The sequence below is a fragment of the Manis pentadactyla genome, chromosome X (assembly GCF_030020395.1).
Source record: "Manis pentadactyla isolate mManPen7 chromosome X, mManPen7.hap1, whole genome shotgun sequence".
In the NCBI taxonomy this organism is placed as follows: domain Eukaryota; kingdom Metazoa; phylum Chordata; class Mammalia; order Pholidota; family Manidae; genus Manis; species Manis pentadactyla.
The window spans coordinates 4,525,145-4,546,625 of NC_080038.1; the positions used below are offsets into that span (position 1 = coordinate 4,525,145).

Here is a 21,481-nt window from a genome sequence, read left to right on the forward strand (position 1 = left end):
TTACTGAACAACCCTGAAAAGTCATTCGGGATTCTTCATCCCCTCATTTTCCAGGACTATAAAATTTGTCATAATAAAGATAACTTCTTTTAAGATGACAGCTAAATCTCATAGCAATTATAGAAACTCATAAACATCCCTGAAATGTTTTGATTCCACCACTCCCGCTACCCCTAAGTCAGAAAGAAAACTTGGACCAAATCTGTAGCTTACACCACTGTCCAAGGATCACAGCCCAGACAGGTAAACACCACTTTCATGTATCATGAAAATATAAAAGGTAAGGTTTCATTTGTAAAGGTAAAAGCTTTTTATTTATAGTAATAAAACCATTTTGGGGAAATGTGTGGTGCACCAGTCACTGCACACTCAAACCGTCTTCTCCCACCTGCAGCCTCAGCCAGCTACCCGAGGACACCATGAAGAGGGACACAGTCAGGGAAAACGTGCACCGATCCCACCCTGACACGCCCAGTGTACCTTTTGGGGCCCTGCCTTCTCACAGAGGCTCTTGTCCTGTGACACAGAGGGGTGGACTTGCTCCCAGGCCACATCTCAGTAAGGCTGACGACGGCTCTCCGTCTCAGCATCAGTGATCCACCTTGACAGCGAACATTCTTACAGGTGCAACTGCACCACTTCCTTCTCGCGAAGCTTTCCCATCACCTGTGCTTCCTCCCATCTCGCCGGCCTCTCTGAGTCCACTCGCTGCTCTGTGGCTTCTGGGAATCCTTCTTACACAGGTGTGAGTCAGGGTGCATAACCACGCAGCCCTTCTCCTTCCACGACTTATCCATGGGTACTGGGTGAATCTCGAATTCATGGCCTTCGAGACCATCTGTCACCGAGGACGCTTGTATTTCCAGCCTAGGTGTCTCGCCTCAAGGCCAGACCCACGTATCTGTTTGCCTAAGACCCATCCCATGTGGGCACTCACGTCACATCTCAAACACAGCAGGCTCAACAGTGGACTTCTCACCTATCCTTCTTTCTTTCCTTACCCAGAGACTCTGTGCCTGTCACACCTTCCCCACCCCAGTCTCGCATCCATGCCATCCCAACTCCCTTTCCTGGCCGTCCCTGACAAAACCTGCATCATCATGCATTCCTTTCTCCCCATTCCGCACATCCGACCTGCCGTCAAATTCTGTGAGTGAACTATTTTATGACTGAGATTGCAAAGAATAGTGCTTTCTGTACAGAAATGGGTGCTGGTCATGCAGATTAAGAAGTAAAAACAGTCTAAATGGTTGGGTGGGTTTTGTGATACATTTATGACTGTTGTTCTTAGAGTAGGAGTTGGAAAACATTTTCTGCAAAATAGTTTCAGCTTCATGGATATGTGATCCATCACAGCTACTGACGTCGGCCGTTGTAATACAAAAGCAGCCAATATGTAAACAAACTGGGGTGGCTGCGTTCCAATAAAACTTTACTTACAAAAACAAGAGACAGATCACTTCTGCTTGGTGGCCCGTGTTTTGCAAACCCATGCCTTAGAAGACACGTAAAGCTCAAACTATCTTGCAAAATAACATACTGTGCCACACACATCTGACCATCTGAGTTGTTTCTGTTGTAGAAGAATAAAATCTAGAGTCCTTCAGGGTCCCACCTTCTACAAAGGGGAAACTTAAGGTCATGACAATATGGACTTTGTGCACATTCTTAGTAACAGGTTTACTGGGAGGGTCAATATGATAAGTGAGAGGATGGACAGGCCTGTACTGCGTCAGTTCCAGTGAGTGACAAACCTTACAAATGGTGAACAGGTATCAATTTTTCAGGATTTGGTCTATTTCAACATAATAGTCAGACATTTCCTGCACAATAGGATAGAAACAAAAAACACAGACATAAAAACAGTCAGAGGAACTGAAATTGAACATCAAGACTTGAGCTATTTGACTACTGGGTTGAGGTCTCTCCACAAAGTTCTCCACGTTTACCAGCCTCTGTTTTTCCCACCTTTCAAGTGTCAATTAACCTTTCCTGCCAGAGCAGATCACAATTTGTACACAGAGTCCCATCCCTTGAATAAACGGACGTGGTTCGGAGGACCTCAGAGTTATTTCAGAGAGAATGCCAGTGATGGAAAGCTGCCATCACATTTGCAATTACCGGGGAGAGAGATTTCAAATGACCTTGAATTACATCTAACCTCTCAGTGATCAGACCTAACACTATTCACCCAGAGGCACAGGTATTAAGGGATATGTGCTTATCAAGCCGACAGCATGGCATAATCTTGTTCCTTAAGATTGTCGAGCAGCACATTTTAGTTCATATGGATGCACGGTTTGTGTACAGAACACAGTACAATGTACAAGTAGGACTGTACCTTACAGAACGTGGAAGACACGGCCTTGACTCATCAGTGTGTTTTTTATTTCTGGTGACCACTCTGCTCGAAGTCTCAAGGGCCTGGCTGCCTTCCTTCATTTGTTTTCTGTAGTAGGCACACCCCAGAGTGAGCCCCAGGCAGTCAGGGCCTGCCCTGGTGTCATCACCTCCCCCTGGGTTACTTGTTACTTGCTGTTACTTGTTTCTAACCAACAGAATGTAGAAAAGGTGAAGAGAGGTCCCTCCCGAGATTATTAGCTATTTAAGACTCAGGCTCAGCAGACTGTAGACCAAGATTCTCCTGCTGCCCTTGATGAACTAGAGCCATGAAGGGGCCACGTGTCCAGGAAATGCAAGGAACTTCCTGGAGCTGAGACGGGCCTCCAGGCAACAGCCATCGAGAAAACAGGACCTCAGTCCCACAACTGCAAGGAAACAGATGCTGCCAACAATTGGAAGGAGCTTAGAAGCAGATTCTTCCCCCAGTCGAGCACCCAGATGAGAATGCACCCCAGCCAACAGCTTGATCGCTGCCTTGTGAGACCCTAAAGCAGAGAACATAGGCAGGTCAGCCGTGTGCACACCCCTGACCCACACAAACCATGAGACAATCAGCGGGTGTTGTTTTAAGCCACTAAGCGTGGACTGCTTTGTTATGCAGCAATAGATAACGACCGCTACATTACATTTCATGCCAGGTAAGCATATGTTTTTTGAAAAGTTTGGATTGGATCTCTGAAAAAAGCCAGAAATTTTGGAAAAACCATGGATATGTCAGCTCCACAAAGGAGGGCAAAAACCACGATTTATACTCCACTGTATCATCTCCAACATCTAGAAAAGGCCTGGCACAAAAAGACATATAAAGGCTCTTCTAGTTGACTCAAGGCTAAATCATTAGCTTAGCCATGAGTGGCCGTAGCAGAGCAGTTAGCCAAATGCCTTTCCGTATCTGCCAGTCCCACATATTATTCAAGGCATTTTAACGCTCACAATTACAAAATGCTTCCAAAGACTTCATGCATGGTAATCACCAGGCCTGAAGTGCTTCTGACAACAGACATCATTCCGCAGGAGTTTGCAGATCACCAATATTTCAGCCAGTCACCAAATGCTGGGTAAGAACTTTCAGAATGGAATAAAAGAGATTAGGAATTGATCACACTCATAACTGAGAAACATTTCCATGCCCTTTTCTAAATCGATATTAACACTTTTCTAAAGTCACACTGTAACACTAACATTCACGTGTAACTGTCCTAGAGAAGTCCAGTCGCAGAGCCTTTGACAGAGAGAGAGGTGGGAGTCAGGGGTCTTTTTCCCTGCAGTGTTGGCTGTGGGAAAGCCATTTACCCACATGAGCTCTGACTTCCGGGTCCTCCCGACCCTGTGGACTTCCTGGGAGCCTGGCTTGTCTCCAGGCTTACCGGGAGGGTCAAATGGTGTCCTTACTGGAGGTATTTTATGCAGCATAAAATTGATGAGCCATTGCTACCCCGATTCCACAGTGACATTCTTGAACGGAATTCGTGTGCCCCCTGCAATGACAGCCAGGTGAGAAGGTCCACTCCTGCAAGTGGCCAACACCTGTGCAGGCTTTGTCTGTCTGCAGTACCACGGAGAGTTGCCATTAGCCCCCAGCTCCACTGAGGCCCCATAACACCATCGCTCCAAAGCAACAGGACGTGTGTTCTGGGCCGCCCCCAACCACGCTCAGTGGAGCTCCTCTGATTGGGGACCTTCCAATTCTTCTTATGCCAAGAGGCCCTCATGCAGCCAGCCTGGCCCTTCGTCCTCCTGGCGACAGTTTGCAGACCCCAGGCAGGGCCGGCATGCAGATCCCCGGTTTGCCCCAGAGGAGACAGTCCAGCAAACCCTCTCTCCCCGTTCCCAGCATGACGGATGACTTCAGACAGGGATCGTCCAGGACAATAATCCTCTTTATCATCTAAAGCATGCGGCAAGTACGATGCTTCCCACAGTTAAAGGTGGGAAAGCCTTCTGCCCCGCACAGGGAGAGCTCAAAGGTGAACAACGAGGTGAAAATCCCAGCATCATGCTGAGAATCACCCATCCAAGAGTCAGGAGGCACGGTGCCCAGCTGCCAACAGCCTGTACCTTTAAAAAGCTTCTAGCTGTCCAAGCATCAGTAATACATTTTGTTTTCTGTCTGATTCACCAATAAGAGAAGCAGTAGGTGGCTATTTTCTCATTAGACTCAAGAATTTTTCCACACACACATGTACACACACATACACACACGTCCCTAAGTAAACTGAAGCCCCCGGGCTGCAGAGGGGTCTGGTGCTTCTCTGCAAGGACCCCGCTGGGCGCTGCCGGGGGGAGGCCGTGTGCGGAGGGCCCGTGGCTGAGCCCCGGCGCCGTCTTACCTCACAGAAGTGCTGGCAGTGGTGCTCGCGCAGCCTCCCGGATTCCTTGCAGGGCTCCAGGCACTGGGAGAGAGTAACGGTGAGAATTAGTAGGCACACCCAGGTAAGAAGCAGGTTCGAAGGAGAAGGACGCGGGGCCGCTACTGACTGGAAAGGCCGCGGTCCTCGCTGGGTTAGGCAGTCAGCTCACCTGTGGCTCAGGTTATCTGAGAATAACACGGGCCTAAGAAGAGCATCGTTGCAGAGAGGAACTGATCCCAACTGAAAAGGGAACCTGGACATGTGGAAAAGCAGGGATACCCGCCACCAGGCAGCCTGCTAGGCTGGGCCATATTTGTTAGGAAGAAACACCTTTGAAAGGTTCCTGTGATGGATGATGTTTTTTTCTCATAGACTTTAATATTAACTTGCTTTTAAATTGGCAATATTTGGCTACAATCTATTTCTTATGAGAATATTAGATTTTATATGCTCTAAATTTTAATTCTCTTAAATTGGCAACATTGGGTTATATTTTGTATTATCTCCTCTATGCACATACACATGCACACCTGTGTGTGTGTGTACAGATACACATTATTGTTAGCTCAGTGCATCTGGCAGCATTAACACCCGTGCAGTTTAACTGCTCTTTTAAATACATTGAATAAACCTGAACATTACATTCTGACATGACAGGATCAGAATAGAATTTGAACATATATATGTGTGGGTGTGTGTAATTATCACCACATATACTTTAGTAAATCAAACATAATAGCTAAGCTCCATTGTTCAGTAACAATAATAATGATATTGTTGATTAAACAAAGCATATATACATATATAGTATATAGATTAATTTATATAGTACTATATATAGAATTATATCAAATAAAGTATTACACATAATATACATGTGTAATATATAGCTATAAATAAGAGAGAATAGCCAGGCCTCACGGTTGAAATTAAAATGTTACATTCATGTTAATGGAGATTTGATTCTCAAAATTATATTTTAAGGCAACTTTTAATCAGTGAAAATGAATAGTCATGTATAGTCCAGTGACAGTCATCTAAATATGGGTACAACCCTGGCTCCCACAGCTCATAATAAGTTGGTCCATACAAATTTTATTTCATTACTGATAAATTTTCCAATTAGGATCAAAATGCCCAGTCACCTTTCAGACATGTACAATGTGGAATTCATGATATACACCAGTATTATTTTTCACCCTGCTTTCCAGCAACCTCCTGTTCTGAAACAGAGCTTCAAGACTCTATGGTGACTCTATGGTGAAACTTAATTTTCAGTTACCATTGTGAAGTTTTTCAACTGAAAAATATATCTGAAAACAGACCTCTGCCCGTGTATCAGCAGTCAATCCCTTACAGCCATGCTACTCAGATGGCAATCCATGACTGGTGGTCTGGGCACCCCCTTGGGCTCTATCAGAAATGCAGGCCCATGGCCGCCCCTAGACCTACCATCAGAATGCCTGGGATCCGGGCCCAGGAGTCTCTTTTAACCAGTTGCCCTGGAGATTCTGATGCTTACTAAACTTTAAACAGAACTGCCTTCTTCTGGGAAACGTATCACCATCCACACGTGTACAGACTCATCACACTGTACACCTCACACCCACACAATGACGTACATGTCGACTACATCTCAGTAAAGCTCAGGAAGAAAAGAACTGCTATAGAATTTCAGGGAAACAAAGAGTTTGTAGTATCTCTCTCGTTTTCATGCATGTTTCATTAAGAACCAACCTATTTCTTACAAGCATTTTTTAGATTTTATAGTCTCCAATTTTGCATATGAACGATTCACTTTGAGATATTTTAATTTAAAAAACTAGAGAGCTCTTCACTGATACTGTCCCAAGACCTCTGTGAGTCTGTGCCAGGCTTACTAGTGCTCACCTCTCCTTCCCTTCTCCCAAGCATGTTCGAAAACAAATGCTGTTTTTCAGGAATACAAGAACTCTAAAAGAATAACATGTTTCTCATAGCAATGAAATAGTTCCTAAACTTGTCAGCCTTATGTACTTCATGAGTTCCTTAACGAGTCAGTTTTGTTTCCTAATGTTGTGTCTAATGCCTGATTCTCAGCACTCTCCTGAATTAAGACACTGGCTCCAAGCCAAAAAGTTTAGTGGTCATTAAATAAGAATGCAGAGACCTAATTCCTTCTCAAGACCATTAGAACTGAATGGCACTCTTCCATGAACCTGGAGATGCTGTCTGTTGGACAAGTGTCCTACGACATAGCAAGACCCCACCCCCACCCCCAAGGTATCTGAGGATTTTTCATGGACACACGTTCAGCTACTTACAAGTTAACTCTTCGTCATTTCATCCAGGAACAAGCATTTATTCCATATAAAAACTGCTTGATGCCAATGGGCTAATAACAGTATCTCAAAATAATTTTGCAATTCTTGCTTTCTGTCACTGCTGAACATGCAAATCATAAAAACATGCTACTGCATATGTATACAGTTGCTTTTTTACATCCATAGACAGCAGTGTACCAAACAGTCCCAGTTCTCTGAGAGCTCCACAATTCTAGATAGACCCATTCCTGACAGACTGTGGAACAAACACCTTATACAAAACAAGTATCAGTTACAAAAACGGGCATGTTTCTGAGATGCTAATGGAAGCCATACATAACACTTGTCTTCTTGTGAATCCAGAATCTGTCTGCCAAGTCTATCCTCGGCATATGCAATTCATCTCAAGTTCTTTTTTAATTGAATGTTTGCCTCGTTTCCAATAACCAGTAATCAGCAGTGTCTGAAGACACATCTCAAAATGTAATTAATGGCAGTCAACATTTTCTTTTAATAATCCTCTGTGAAAACTGCCTGACAAGAAAAGGCTAGAGTTGACATTTGAATAACTCTCTGTAGGATAAATTTGCCAAAGCTCTATTTCTTTATAGTGCTCTTGGCCAGGCAAAGTGATTTCAACAAAAGCCAAGCAGAAAAAAATATTAAAGCCATTTCTCTCATACTTCAAACAAGAAGAAACAGGTCCTGTTCCTCCAAGTATGTTTTTAAAAAGTTTGCCAAAAGAGGGTACCCCAAAATCACACTTCCATAGGAAAAGGGATATGAGTTATCAGTTATAAGCAGACAATTAATATGAAATATACTATAATAACGCAACTATGAGGGACACAGTCCCATATCACCTACACCAAAAAGCAGGAACTAAGGCTCATATTTTATTCTGTGCTTCAGGCTTTCCAATTTTAGTGATGAACTGTTTGAAATAATCTCCACCTAGGCTACTGCTTCAAACACAATGAAGAAAACTTCAAATTTCAGAGAAACTTAGAAAAAAAAGATTCATGGAACTAATGACATTTATTATCCTTTGGAGTGTAGATACCAATTATTTTTCACTTAATCTGGAAAGAGGTATTTGCAATATCACTTGCTTAGATGATACATCTGTGTTAAACTTTTATTTCAAAATGCACAGTAATATAAACGTGTTCACATGATGCTCTACTACAAGGTACGATGCCTGAATGCTGAGACCGACATTGACCGCAATATTCCTAGCATAGACTAGCAGTCCAAAGAACACTTGTTGAATAAATTCACTGGTAAGTTCAAATGTTTTTATAACCAGGACCTAGGGTTGGCACACTCAAATATTTACAGGGACCAAGGAAATACTGAGTGAGTCAAGGGAGGGTAAACGACAAACGACAGGAGTGACGGAAGAATGGTAAACAGGCAGGGGCTCCCCCAGCATCCAGAGAACAACTGCTCTTCACTGCCTTCTAGTTCTGGTCCATGATTGCCTGGTTACTCCCACCAGACACAGCAGTGCTATGTACGGATTTCATGTAAACCTTTCCAACTTTTCAATACATTGCATAACACTGTCGAGGTCTTTTTTTATTGCAATTTACTTACAGTGCAATATACTAAGTAAACTATTTTAATTGCTCCTATAAGTGGCTCTGAAATGGGAGTGATTTTTTTCCCTCCCAGGGGACATCTGGCAGTGTCTGCAAATGATTCTGTTTGTTACAACTGACGGAAGAGGTACTGGCCTCAGTAGGTAGAGGCCAGGAAGGCTGCTTTCACATCCTACAGTACACAGGACAGCTCCCCAAGTGATAGAAAAAATTATCTGCCTCTAAATGGGAACAGTACTGAGGTTGAGAATTTTTGAACAAAATACAACAGAAAAGCAATGGATTAGCCGTAATAACAGTTGATCCTGAGAAACACCTTCGCCAGGATAAAGAGTTAAGGCTAACTCAGAACTGTCTCCTCTAATCACATAACAGTTCTGTTTCGGCCCCATTAAGCCTTCTAAAAACAGGGTTTTGATTATGTGAGTCCTCAGATAAGTCAATAATTATCAGATTCAGCCCAAAGTATATGGTTTTACATTCAAAATATCTGGTCAACCAGTAAATCCTGCCTATCCACCTTCTTCAGCCTCAAATCAGTTTCGTTCAGTGAAGCCAATCTCTTCTGTTCCCCACACACAAGATCCCTTCTACTTCCCCTTGTTACTCTATTTCTTGCTTAAAGAGAAACTATTCTGTCTTCCAGTCAGATCAACAGCAGCTTCAAAGCATCTATCTATTTGTGACTGCTGTTGTCACACACTATACACTGATTTTCCCTCTCTGTAAACATGTAACATTTATAATAGTTTCCCCCAAGAATTCTCCCATTTTATTTTTGACTTATTTGTGGAGACTATAAATTGTACTGAAGTCACACTATCTCCAATTGACTATAAACTCCTCTTAGGAAGGGACTATGTCTGCTAAGCCTTTTATAATCTTTCACAGGGCATATGGGAGTGAGCCTGCAAATGAGAGAACAGATTAGATGCTTAACAACCCTTGGGCACTGTGGTAGTGCACCTGGCTCAGAATGGAGGCGTGGAAAGCCTTGGTCTGTGCCCCATCTCTGCCTCGTGACTAATGTACAACTGAGAAGATCATGTAGGCTATTTAGCCTTAATTTGCTAATTCAAATATAGAAAGCATACAATCACCCATAGTAACTTATTAAAATACTACTGAAAGAGTGCCAGACTCTTTACAGATTTATGGGACCCTTTAAAAATTATTTGTCCAATGGACCCTCCTAACAACAAATCTTAGGAGGTGTGTAAAGTTAGGTACTTTTATTCTCACATTTTAGAGAGAGATTAGTCAGGAAACTACAGTTTGGGGAAGTTGAGGAAAGAAAGCAATTGACTGTGATTGAGACAGCAGGAATTAGAATGTGGACCCACGAATTGGCACACTCAAAGAGACCTTATTTCCATTGTAAAGCACTGACCTATTGTTATCTCCACATGCTACAATGGCTTAGTGAGATAACATACATGGAAGGGATTTGGAAACTGGAAAGTGCTTTGTGAATCTATGTGATTACTAAATTATGCTGATCCCAAAGAGGTTTCAGTTCAGAATGGCCTAGGTGCTAGAAATTCCAAGGAATTTATGAAATCACAAGCCCTAAGACTATTTCATATCACAAAGGGATCCAATTCTTATGAGCTGAAGTACTGACCAAGAGAGAAATTATTGATACTGACTTGGTAATATCTGGTAACATCTGGACAGTTTAGCACAAAATTTCAGACCTTACATTTGACTAAACACTTCCATAAAAGTACAGCAAAGGAAATTACATTACCTACATAGCAATCACAACAAATTCTGAAGCAAAGAAGGCTCCTATACAGTTGAAATTTTACATTTGCTCACTACTCAAGGAAATAGAAGCTGTAATTTTATTACACTAAATAAATAGAACCCATGTTAAAACAAAGCAACCAGCCCTTCCACACAATCTCAACCTGTTGAAACTACCATGTGCTACATCAACAAACATGGATAAATATTTCCTGTGTGCAAAGTACTTCCAGTCACCGAGGTAGAGGGAAGTGTGACAATGATTCATTCTCCCTTGAGGTAGTATATGGTCCCCATGGGACGAAAAGCATGTCAGTCAGTCTAATGCAATGAAGCATAAGGTAAGTGGCAGAATAACGTGCCATAAGGAACTAAAGAGGTGATAACGTATTTCCGTATGGAATTATTGGAGAGGATTTCACAGATCGGAGCACTCATGACCTACCTTGGGATGGGTAGGACTTGCACATAAATATATTCTAGTAGGTCGCAAAATGGGGCAGGGCAAGGGAGCAGCATGACATTTCATAGCCAAAGGGCGGAGAAGATGTAGGAAAATACACGGCTAGAAAGATGCCCCTTGGAATTCCATGAGGAGACACTGATACTCAAAGAACGGAGAATTCTTTGCCTTGATTTGTGCTGAGATGACTTGAGTGTTGGAATAGATGGATTAGAAAAGTGGGAGATTTCCACAAATGCAGTTAGAGTAAAAGTTTTTACAATGTCTTCCAAAGCTTCCCCTTACCATTTCCAGAGTCAATACACCCTCAGGATGACAGAGGATGCTAGGAGAAAGGAAAAGGAAATGCAAATGTGTGAGAAACGTGGAGGTGCAAGCTCACAGACATGGCTGCTGGTTTGCTCTGAAAGAAGTTGTCCAGTGAATGTACAGGAAGGATGGCCAGTGAGCTATCGGGAATTGTGGATACGGAGTTCTAGAGAAAGGATAAAGCTAATGATGAGCATTTACAAGTTCCCCTTTCCTTCCCCTCTACATCATTCATACATTCATTCATTCCTTTCATAAACATCTGGTGAATTTATTACCACCTACCAAGCCATGGATCCGCTGAATCTATGAACTGCCCAAAAAACCTGCCTTCAAGTTCTTTAGTTTAGAAAGGTAAAAAAGGCACGGTCATTTATAAGCCAAAGTCCAGGATACACGTCAAAAGGAAGTTCGGCAGAAAGAGACCCTTGAACAACGCAGAGTTTAGGGCAGTGACCTCCCCACAGTTAAAATCCACATATAACTTCTGACTCCCCCAAAAACTTAACTATTAATAGCCTACTGTTGACTGGAATCCTTACAGACAACATAAACTAGTCAGAGAACCATGTATACATATTTTGTATGTTCTCTGTATTTATACTGTATTCTTACAATAAAGTAAGCTAGAGAAAATGGTCTTTTTTCCGAATTGTTACAAATCTCCGAAAGAAATTCCCAGTATACTGAAAAAAAAAATCACACATGTAATTCAAATCCATGTTGTTCAAGTCAACCACACATAAAATATGAAGACTGGGGGGTGACGGATTTGGGGAGGCGCACTATGAGCAGCAGGAGTTCAACAATGAGATCTCCCAGTTCAGCAAAATGTTTTCCCTTCCTCTGTTTTGGGTTTATGCATGAAGAGACATGAACATGAGACCTGGAACATGCCGGGAGGCAGAAAGAAAGGATCAAGTGGAGGGGGTCCGACTGAGGATAGGGGAGAAACAGGAAATCATCGATGGACCAAAGTCCCAGGGAAAGTGGCCGGGGTGCCAGCGCAGTACCGCAGAACTCCACAGAGCAAGGAATCTTTGATGCCATTGGTCCCCACCGTCCACCTGCCAGATTTGAGAACTAAAACATGTGCGTAGAGGCAATGCCTGGGCAGCAGGACTGAGGTCCAGGGCTGCATCTGTGACTGCACACAGGCCATTCAATCTCACTGTCTGGCGTACAGGACGGAAGGGTTTGGATGCAGAGAGACACGGCAGTGCTCGTGAGCAGCACAGCTGATCCACTTGGTTTTCCAAGATGGTGAGAAAACGGCGATGACCCTCAGCATGTCCCTGTAGGTGCAGTTCTGATGTTGGAGCTTGCACGGGCTTGAGTGTTTGGGTAACACAGGGGAGGGGCTCAGAAACAGACGATCCCGCTGAGGGCGAGAGGAAGAACGTGGATCCTTGCCGTCATACCGGCCTAGAGGACAGTCCCTCTTTTTCCACTTGCTAAATATGTTCTCCCTACTCAAGTTTTATCATGAACCATAGTTTTCTGATACATAAAAGAGTGGAATACTATTTGCCCAAGAGGATTCCTTTGAAGTATTATATCGGCAACCTTTTAAAGTATGTACACATAGTAGGTGCTCGGTGAACCGGGTTCCCGTCCATTTCCAGAGGACCAATATGTAGAATGTTAGTTCTTTCATGTTTTCCTGATGTCTAACTTTTTTTCTCTTAATTGAAGAAGAAAATAAAATTTCTTTTAATCCCAGCCTCTTAAGCATGCTCCAATAATTGCTTGAAAAGTGTTGAAAATTTTGCCAAAATGCCAATGGCTACGGTTCTTGTGTGTGGCCAGAAGATAGAATGAGAACTGAATGTCTAAGGCTAGGGCACCGTGCATTTTCTGGGACATATGCTCTGCTTTTACAAAACTATTTATTGCTGAATATGAAAGGTTAAATAAAGGTGTACATTTTTGTCTGGATTCTTGCCTGAATGTAACGAATAAGCGCTGGGTTCCACAAAAGAAATCTGACTTTTCATTTCACACGGGCATATATTCATAGCATGTCATAACGCCATCTAGAAAAGTTTCCAAAGACCATTTCATTTCTGTTTTCTGAATTAATGGCAGGCGAGTTTCTCTGGGAAACCGTAGATCTGATTTTTAGATGGAAGTAGAGGTTTTTTCCCAATATATTTCCTGAAATATGTGCACCCTACTGCCTTTAGAAGTATTCATGGACTCCCTCCGGCTCTATTGGTATAGAAATTGTTGCAATTGGTATAGAAAATGTTGCACATTTCTTGGTATAGAAATGTGTTGAAAGGTGAACCGTGCCTTGCCAAAATAATGAAACCTTTTGGCAGACATCCCATACAAGTACAGTTGAACAGCCATCAGAGCCCTAAACCACAGCAGATCAGCATGCCAACCCAGAACAATGATGCTGTCCCTTAGACACTTGGTATCACAAATCAACTCTCTCTGAAACATCCAAAGGATAATTACTCACCCACCATGATGCTTATCTACAAATCAGAGACTCATTTTATCACAACTGTTTTTCACCCTGAAGGGAAGGCTGACATCAAGACCCCAGTTTCAGGGACAGTGTTTAGTAACAAACAACACTAAAATGTAAAAGAGAAATGAATCAAGGTAGTTCTTATTGGAAAATGGTACACTCATTGCAATTCTTTCTCACCTAAACTACCAGCATGGGTGTCACTAAGTTACCTTGAGATGGGTATGTCATGGAATTCTGCTGCCTGGAAGGGTAAGCATGCTTTCTGAGTACCCAGACTGTCCCCCTGATCTTCCGTTATGGCACGTCAGCATAGCAGGGAAGTTTCAAGTTAACATCCGCATGGTTATTTCTCAAGGTAAAGCGACAGTAACTACAAAGGAAGGGGCACCTTTAGGTGGAGAACTGGCAGGTGGCATCTTCATTAGTGATAAAGGTCACACCTCCCAGCACGGGAAAACTCATATCATGTGCCCCCAATGCTGCACTGGGACTAACACAGCATCACCCAGGCAGGTTCCTGCCCCAAACGTAGCACCTAAACTGAACTGTGAGGAAATACCAAACAAATCCAGCATGAGACACCTTCTACAAGGCTGCAAAAACCCCTAGTGTTAACAAATGTCAGGAAGGACGAAGAAAGGCTCAGGAATGCTTCTGGACTGATGAGGACGGAAGACAAAGGGACAATCATGTGCAAAGCATGATGATGGACCAGGTCCTGCATCCAGTGAAGCAACACTAGGACATCATGTGCACAGCCGGTGAGATGAAACATATACTGTGTATGAGAAGGTATTATGACGTCAAAGTGAATTCCCCTGCCTTCGATAATTCTCAGGTAGTTGTGTATGGGATGCATGCTGAGTCACTTAGCCGGGAAGACTTAGGAAGACTGTGACTCACTGCAAAATGGTTGGGATAAAATAACAATTGTACGTGTATATGTATCATTTTTTCCTAAATATGTGTACAGAAATGCAAAGAAGCAGATACGGCAAACACAGACAAAAGTTAACGATTGGTAAATCTAGAAACCAGATCTGGCGCGCTATCTGTTTTTGTAAATAAAATCTGTAGGAACACAGCCACGCCCATCCATACATGGATTCTCTGAGGTTCCTTTTGTGTGACAACAGTGGAACTGAGTAGCTATGACAGAATTTATGTGCAAAAAAGCCAAAGGATACTTGTCTTTAACAGAAAGCGTGCTCTACCCTGATTTAGATGAAAGGTACACGAAAGTTCTCTGAATTATTCTCATAACATTTCTGACTTTTGTAAATCATTAGGAATTCAAAATAAATACATAATCTTAAAATTAAGCACTTGAGACCTCAAATCAAAAACTTCCTCACTAGGAATCATTAAAAAATGTTATTGTGGACATATATCTATGGGCAAAAGATGATATAAAAAATAATGAAGCGGTTGCCAATGGGCTGGCAGGAAGAAATGGAGATTTAGAAGCCAGGGCTTCAGCTCTGAAATCAACCCCACACCGACTGGTGGCTGGCCATCCCCCCAAACTGCTCACCAGGAGTCTTTCAGGTTTTGTAAAGGTGGGCCTCACAGGTTCCATGAACAGGGGGTTAACCACAGTCCGTGGGGGACCCAGCAACGCCAGCCATCCTGGAAGTCTCAGGTAATTCCACCGTGGTTATGTCACGACCTCAATCATCCTGACTCTGTCTTGGTTTCTCACTATCAAACACAGGAAACGAGTTCAGCCAACCCTGTGGTCCAATTCGCCTCTGAAAATGTCCCTCCCTCCTTTGTACTCAATAAACTCTTCTTACAACATCAAAGCAGAATGCACCTCACAATGAAAATAGGAAATGAGTGTAAGCTACTCGTTTTGCAGTCGCCACCCCGCCATGACATGCCGTGAATAATGATTAGCTTTCCCCAGGGCGGGCCCCTCCTGCCTTAATTCATACATCATATTCTGAAATCAGGAGAACCCACATTTTTTCCCCTATCCAGGGAGGGAAAACGGATGTTTGTGTGTGGCGGAGGCAGGGAAGTAGAGTAGGGGTGTGTGCCCTTTCCTGAAAAGAGGAAGTTTACCACCTTAACATGAACATTTTCTTAAAGCCACGCAAGGACTGACTCTCAGAGGGAAGTGCGGCCAAGCAGCACCTAAGCCCCATCCGGGGACTTGACGGTAACACAGCCTTTGCTCTGGGGAAATAAAACATTACACTGAATCAGAGTGCTCACAGACTCAACAATGGCTAGAAAATACTATCTCTGTGTGCCATTTCAAACCCAGAAAATGTAAATACACACACCTCTGGCACCACCACCACCACCACTTTTTTATTATCGTTTGACTGAGGCATCTATGTCCTTTGGCAGACAATCCAATCAACCACTCATCTTTCTCCAATACTGGCTTCAAGGTAATCAAAACAACTCAAGAGACCTACTGTGGCCATCTGTCGGACTTTAGGGGCTACATCGAGGAGGACCTTGCTGGGAACTCAGAATCTCAAGCTTTTGTTCGACCAGATTTTGCTTATCCAGACCGTCCTCGGCAGCCACAGCGATCTGTAGGCTTAAAGAGCAGCCCCACCTCCCGAGTGAATGCCAGGATTTAACCTGCACCGCGTGCTTCTGACACCTCTGAGCCCCAGGTCAAAGAACTCCTTGACATGCTCCAAGCTGAAGGGAGATCGGGATTCCCCTCACTTCATGCTGCATTTAAAAGCTTAGGCACGACTGGTGCTGATATATCTCTGTATGTATTTTTTCTATGCATTTTCTTAACAACACACATTCCTCAGATATCATGTCATTGGTAGTCCTGGAGAACTGTGTCAATTGTATTCCCAAGCTGGGTGGCCTGGTGTCCCTTCCCCCGTGCTACCGGCCATAGGAAATGTTGCCTATATCCCAGGAGGACTTGGGTTTTGCTCTCTGCCCCTATGTTACATCTCACAGAGCTACCTTCGAGCCTAGTCTTATGTATATGCCGTGGGTTAATGAGACTGTTCTTATCGGCAATAAGGGATGGCATAGGTAGATATATACAGTGTCCACTTCTTATGTCCGAGAAATTAAATGTGTGTGAGAGGTAAATGACTGCAGTAGGATCTAAGAGAACGTAAAAATGAAGCAAGCCCTTACAATTAGACAAAGCAGCAAGGGTCAACGCTAATCCGTTTCAGATAGAAGCAACTTGTAACACTGACAGCTTAATATCTTATCTGTGCGGCTTTGTTGTCCCAGATGTCAAGTTCAAGGAAGGCCTGGCGTGCTCCTGAAAGGACCACGGACTTTCCTGTTTCTGGTCTCCCCTGCCAGATCACATCACCCCAGCTTTGTGAACATGAAAGCGCCTCTAAGGCATTAGTGCATCCCTGAACACGTGCTTTCAACACGGTCCGATGCGGTAGGTCTGCGCAAAACCAACAAGGGCATCGAAATATTCATCACTTTGCAGAAGCTGAAAAAGACACACCATGGTAGAGAATATGTTATCAGTTATGGATGGGAAACCCTACTTGCATAGAATCTCCTTGGCCTTAAACCCAAAGTTGGCACCGTGTCCCTTGGGTAGTTTTGGTCTCCCTTTCCCCCCATAAGAGTGATATTGAGGTTCTGGTGTCTGGTGAAATTGCATAGCGACAAAACAGCGAAGCTCTTCTATGCACCTGATCCAAATGAGCAGCGACAGCAAACTCAGGAAGCTTGGGTCAGAGTGAAGGGGTTTGAGGATCCCAGTCTTTGAGAAGATTTTGCACGGGGTCCAAAAGAGACTGCCTCACACTGCGGGCAACATGGACTTTTGTCATTTTTCCCTTCATAACCCCCCTGACCTCACTCTATTAAGATCCCAACCAAGGAAGTCTCCTCTTGCTGTTCTGCATGTCGCAACTCAGCAAACTGAACGCTGAATGACACTACCTTTACTCTCTCCAGTCCTTTTCCCACTCATTCATCAGTTGCTCCACTGACCCAAAAAAACGCAGAGAAAGTAGGCGGCTGCAACCCTCCGGAGCAGTGCTATCCAACACAACGTGACGGTGAACATGGTCCACATGTGCACTGCCCCATATGGTAGCCATCAGCCCCATGAGGTCGTGCGGAGCTGAAATGTGGCCGGTGTGACTAAGATGGTACATATTTAATTTTTATGAAGTTTAATTCATGCAGATTTGTAGAGCCAGAGAGCCATATGCAGCTAGTGGCAGCCACACCGGGTAGGACAAATTGAGAGGGTTAAAGGTACATAGCTGTGCATTCAACATCACGCCCTCCTTCCGGTGGGAGAAGAAATAAAAACTCTGTCTCCTGGATGGCCTGGCCACTAGGAGTCTCCATTCAATTGGGTTAATGAATGCACCTCAGCAGCATTTAAGGCAGAAACGAAGCATAAGGTTTTGGGGTTTCTGTGTGTGTTTGCTATTGCCTGTTCACTATTCTGCTATTCAGAGCCACTGGACGTGGAAGTCTGAGATTTTTGTGCTGCAGCCCTCAGGCCTTCATCCCTCAGCTGCTTGGATGCCCAGAGTGGCTTCATCAGGGAAAGAGTCTTAACCCTGAGATAGTTGTTCCAGAGGCACCTCAGGGTGAGCAAGAGGCGCAGCTCCATACTGCTGTGGTCATTTTCCAGATGTGGAACACAGTGCCCACCAACCCTTCCAATCGTCCAAGAAGCACCAATCCCCTCAGTTGAATTCCTTCCGGTTTATGTACCTGGGGTGGTTTGTTTTCCTCGCCGACACTGCCCAATACAAGCAATGAAGGTGACAGATGTGCATTCCTATGCCATCAACAACGCACAGAATGCAGACACAGCTTGTCCAGTTGGGTACTGCGTCCCCAGGCTTCATTTATAGCCCTACTACCCCTGTGCTCTGCAGCAAACAAAAGTAAGACAAAGTAGCACTTGCCCTTTACTCTGTCCCCTCCTTCCCCTGCACACGTATTTTCTGGGCCACATCCACGTGCCCAGCACTCTGAGAGACCCTGAGAAAACATGGACATGTAAGACAGCCTTCCTGCTTCAGCCGTAGGTGTGATGAAGGGCACCACTGATCACGCTGCTATCATGCAGGGGGAGCCGTGCTATGGAAGAGAACCGGAGAGAAGCAGAGATGAGGGCAACTAGCCTTGCCGTGGAGTTGGGCCACGCTCTCTGAGTAAAGGGGTGTCTAGGCAGAAAGCAGAATGATGACTGGGAAACGAATGGGTAGCAAAAGCCAGTGGGATGGAAGATGGGTTCCCATCAGACCTGATCGTCTGCAGCGTGAAAATAAGCCGCGTATTTCAGCAGCCTAAATCTGTCCTGTATTGTGTCTGCTGTACCGTGGGATGAGACATATACATGATTTATGACAAACAAGGCTATTCAGGGTAAATTTTAGCTTTCGGGCAAGGAAAGCTGGGATCTTAGCAGTCGTTGGAGTAATTGTTGGATGTTTCCAGAAGCATAGCAGGCATGCTGTCAAAGTGTAGACTGTTTATTCAAGAAATTTATGTTCCTTTATCAGACACAAAAGGTCTAGCTTCTGTTTCTCCAAATATCCTGTGCCGTTCGTAGAACTAATCTTTTAATTACCTCATAAAGACAGCATGGAGTGGTGTGCTTTATGAAATGGTAAAAATTCCCTAAGTAAGACTTCACACACTAGAAAACAAGGTATATGAGGCCATCCCTCTATTATGCCAGCTATGTGTGGTATTTATGGCAGATCTGTTCTGGTTAACCACTGCTTTCTTCCATCACGGGGAGCTTAAAAATAGCCTCACTCACATGTGAAATTATTTTGGAAGTTTTAGAGCAGGTGCACCAACCCCATAAATCTGAATAGCCAGCTCAATATAATTTAGAGTCACCACATGGAACAGTCCAACTGGCCGAGCATATGCAGGACAAAAAAACACATGTGTTTTTCACATGATGTATTATTTTCTTCCCGATTCATTCCTGTTGTTGTCCACACGCCAGTTCATGAAAGTGACTAACCCCCTCGCGTCCGCAGAATCATGGAGCAACCGATGTGACGCAGCTACATTACCGAGAACGAACCGTGTACACTTCAGTCCTGACATCACTAGCGCACGTCATGCTGAGGCATGCTTTTCTTCTGTTTCTTTAATATGCCACAAGCATCTGTACATGTTTATACAAAACATCAGGAAGTCCTCCCAGTTCAGTAAGTCGCAGCCGTACATGTGGGTGGCGCATCCTCAGACTTCACTGCACAGAGCAGGCAAGGCCCAGTACACGACTGAGCAGAAAGAGCATCCCTTGGGCATTTCTGGAGATTCACGATTTGTCCCCTAAGGCGAGTCATTCCCACGAAATGAGGAGCTTCCCTCGGCTTTATTTTTTTGGAAATGCAGTGGCTGTTTGTTAATGAGTAACACCACAGATGCCCTCACAGTCAAAGCTGGGGAAAGGCCTCCTTTCCGTGCTGTCACTTGTCTTCCTCGCTGGCTCCCCACTTCCCTCCCAGCGCACCCTCCCGCAGCCTTGCGTGGCTAAGCAGCCTGAGGCAGGGGGCTTTTCACGCCGCATTTCACGGAGTGATAAAAATGCAGGGTGTGTTTCCCTGGGGACCTAGGAGCCCTCCTTTGTGAGGCAGGCTGAGGGTCAGGGTAAGTCCTGCATTCTGGCAACAGGCATCTGTTTGCATTCGCTGAGGTCTCCACCAGGAGGGAGGGGGTCGAGGGTCGAGCACAGGGAGGCGGCCCTGGAAAGCCGGCTGCACAGGGGCAGACCCCCTTCTCCACCAGACGGAAAGTGGGCACACGTAAACCGCTGCCCACCGCACGGAGAGCCCCAGCGAATCAATTCGATTACACCATGAGACACCGAGCCTTCTCTCCTGGCAGGCCGGCTTCTCACCCTCCCCTGTAAAGAGAAAAAATGCAAAGTACAGCCTTTTGCACAGACTTTTTAATCAGCAGAAAGAACCTGCAACAAATACTATTGGCAATACTGAAGACAGATTTCTTACGGGTTTTTTTTCTGCTTGCAATAAAGTCACAGAACTTTGAAATTGATTCTCAGTACAGGAAACTTGTTGCTCTCTTAGGAGACATTGGCTATTCAAGGGTAATGAGTAGCTCATTCTATCTAAAGACAGTCTCTATAAAGAAAAGCTTCAGAGGACATGATTAATATCAATTATTTGTATAAGTAATCTCTACAATCTCTACTCCAGAAACCAATGGGTACGGTCAACCACTAAAGACTTAAATCAGTGACTATGACCCCAATCAGTAGTTCAGAAACAAAGTGGGTTTTCTAAAAATAATTACATTTGACACAGCAATGTTTTCTCACTGTAACAGGGGCATCCGTCCTTCTCCAACATTGCATAAGATTAGATATTTACTTCAATAGCTCAGCCTGTATATGCAGAAGAACAGCATTTTAAAATCATGAGAAAACGTTAGAAGTAAGGAGGCTAGGCAGACATATGGAATGCTCAAAGAGTAAGGAATTTTAGAGGGGAAAAAGCAATAAAGAATATTTTATGTTTCTGAGGAGTCATTGTAAACATAACCAGACACACACACACACACACACACACACACACTCGTGCTATTGCACTGGGAAATCCTCATGGATTTCTTAAGCCCTATGGAGGTATTACTGTAAATATTAAATGCAGACCTCGGTTACACAGTGTGTTAAAGTGAATGTTTCTCCATGGAAGGGACCTGACATGTGTGGATGTGTGTAGGTAGCCTACTACCTGATTAAGGTTAGCATTTAGTGTTCCGGAAAGGTACCCGCTCTGGTTTTGTGTTGTTCTGGCCTTCACAGCAGGGATTTGAGTTGTATTACGTGGGGG

At 44.1% G+C, this 21,481-nt stretch overlaps 1 protein-coding gene across 2 annotated transcripts in view; it reads right to left on the reverse strand.

Moving 5' to 3' along the window:
* ANOS1 (anosmin 1) overlaps window positions 1–21,481 on the reverse strand; it is a 154,500-nt gene that overhangs the window by 59,323 nt on the left and 73,696 nt on the right. Inside the window, exon 3 of one of the 2 annotated variants that reach the window (XM_057496178.1) lies at window positions 4,734–4,796. The exons of the other annotated variant lie outside the window; for it this stretch is intronic. Coding sequence (XP_057352161.1) covers window positions 4,734–4,796 — 63 coding nt within the window. The remainder of the gene's footprint in view (window positions 1–4,733; window positions 4,797–21,481) is intronic. 2 annotated transcript variants of the gene reach the window in all.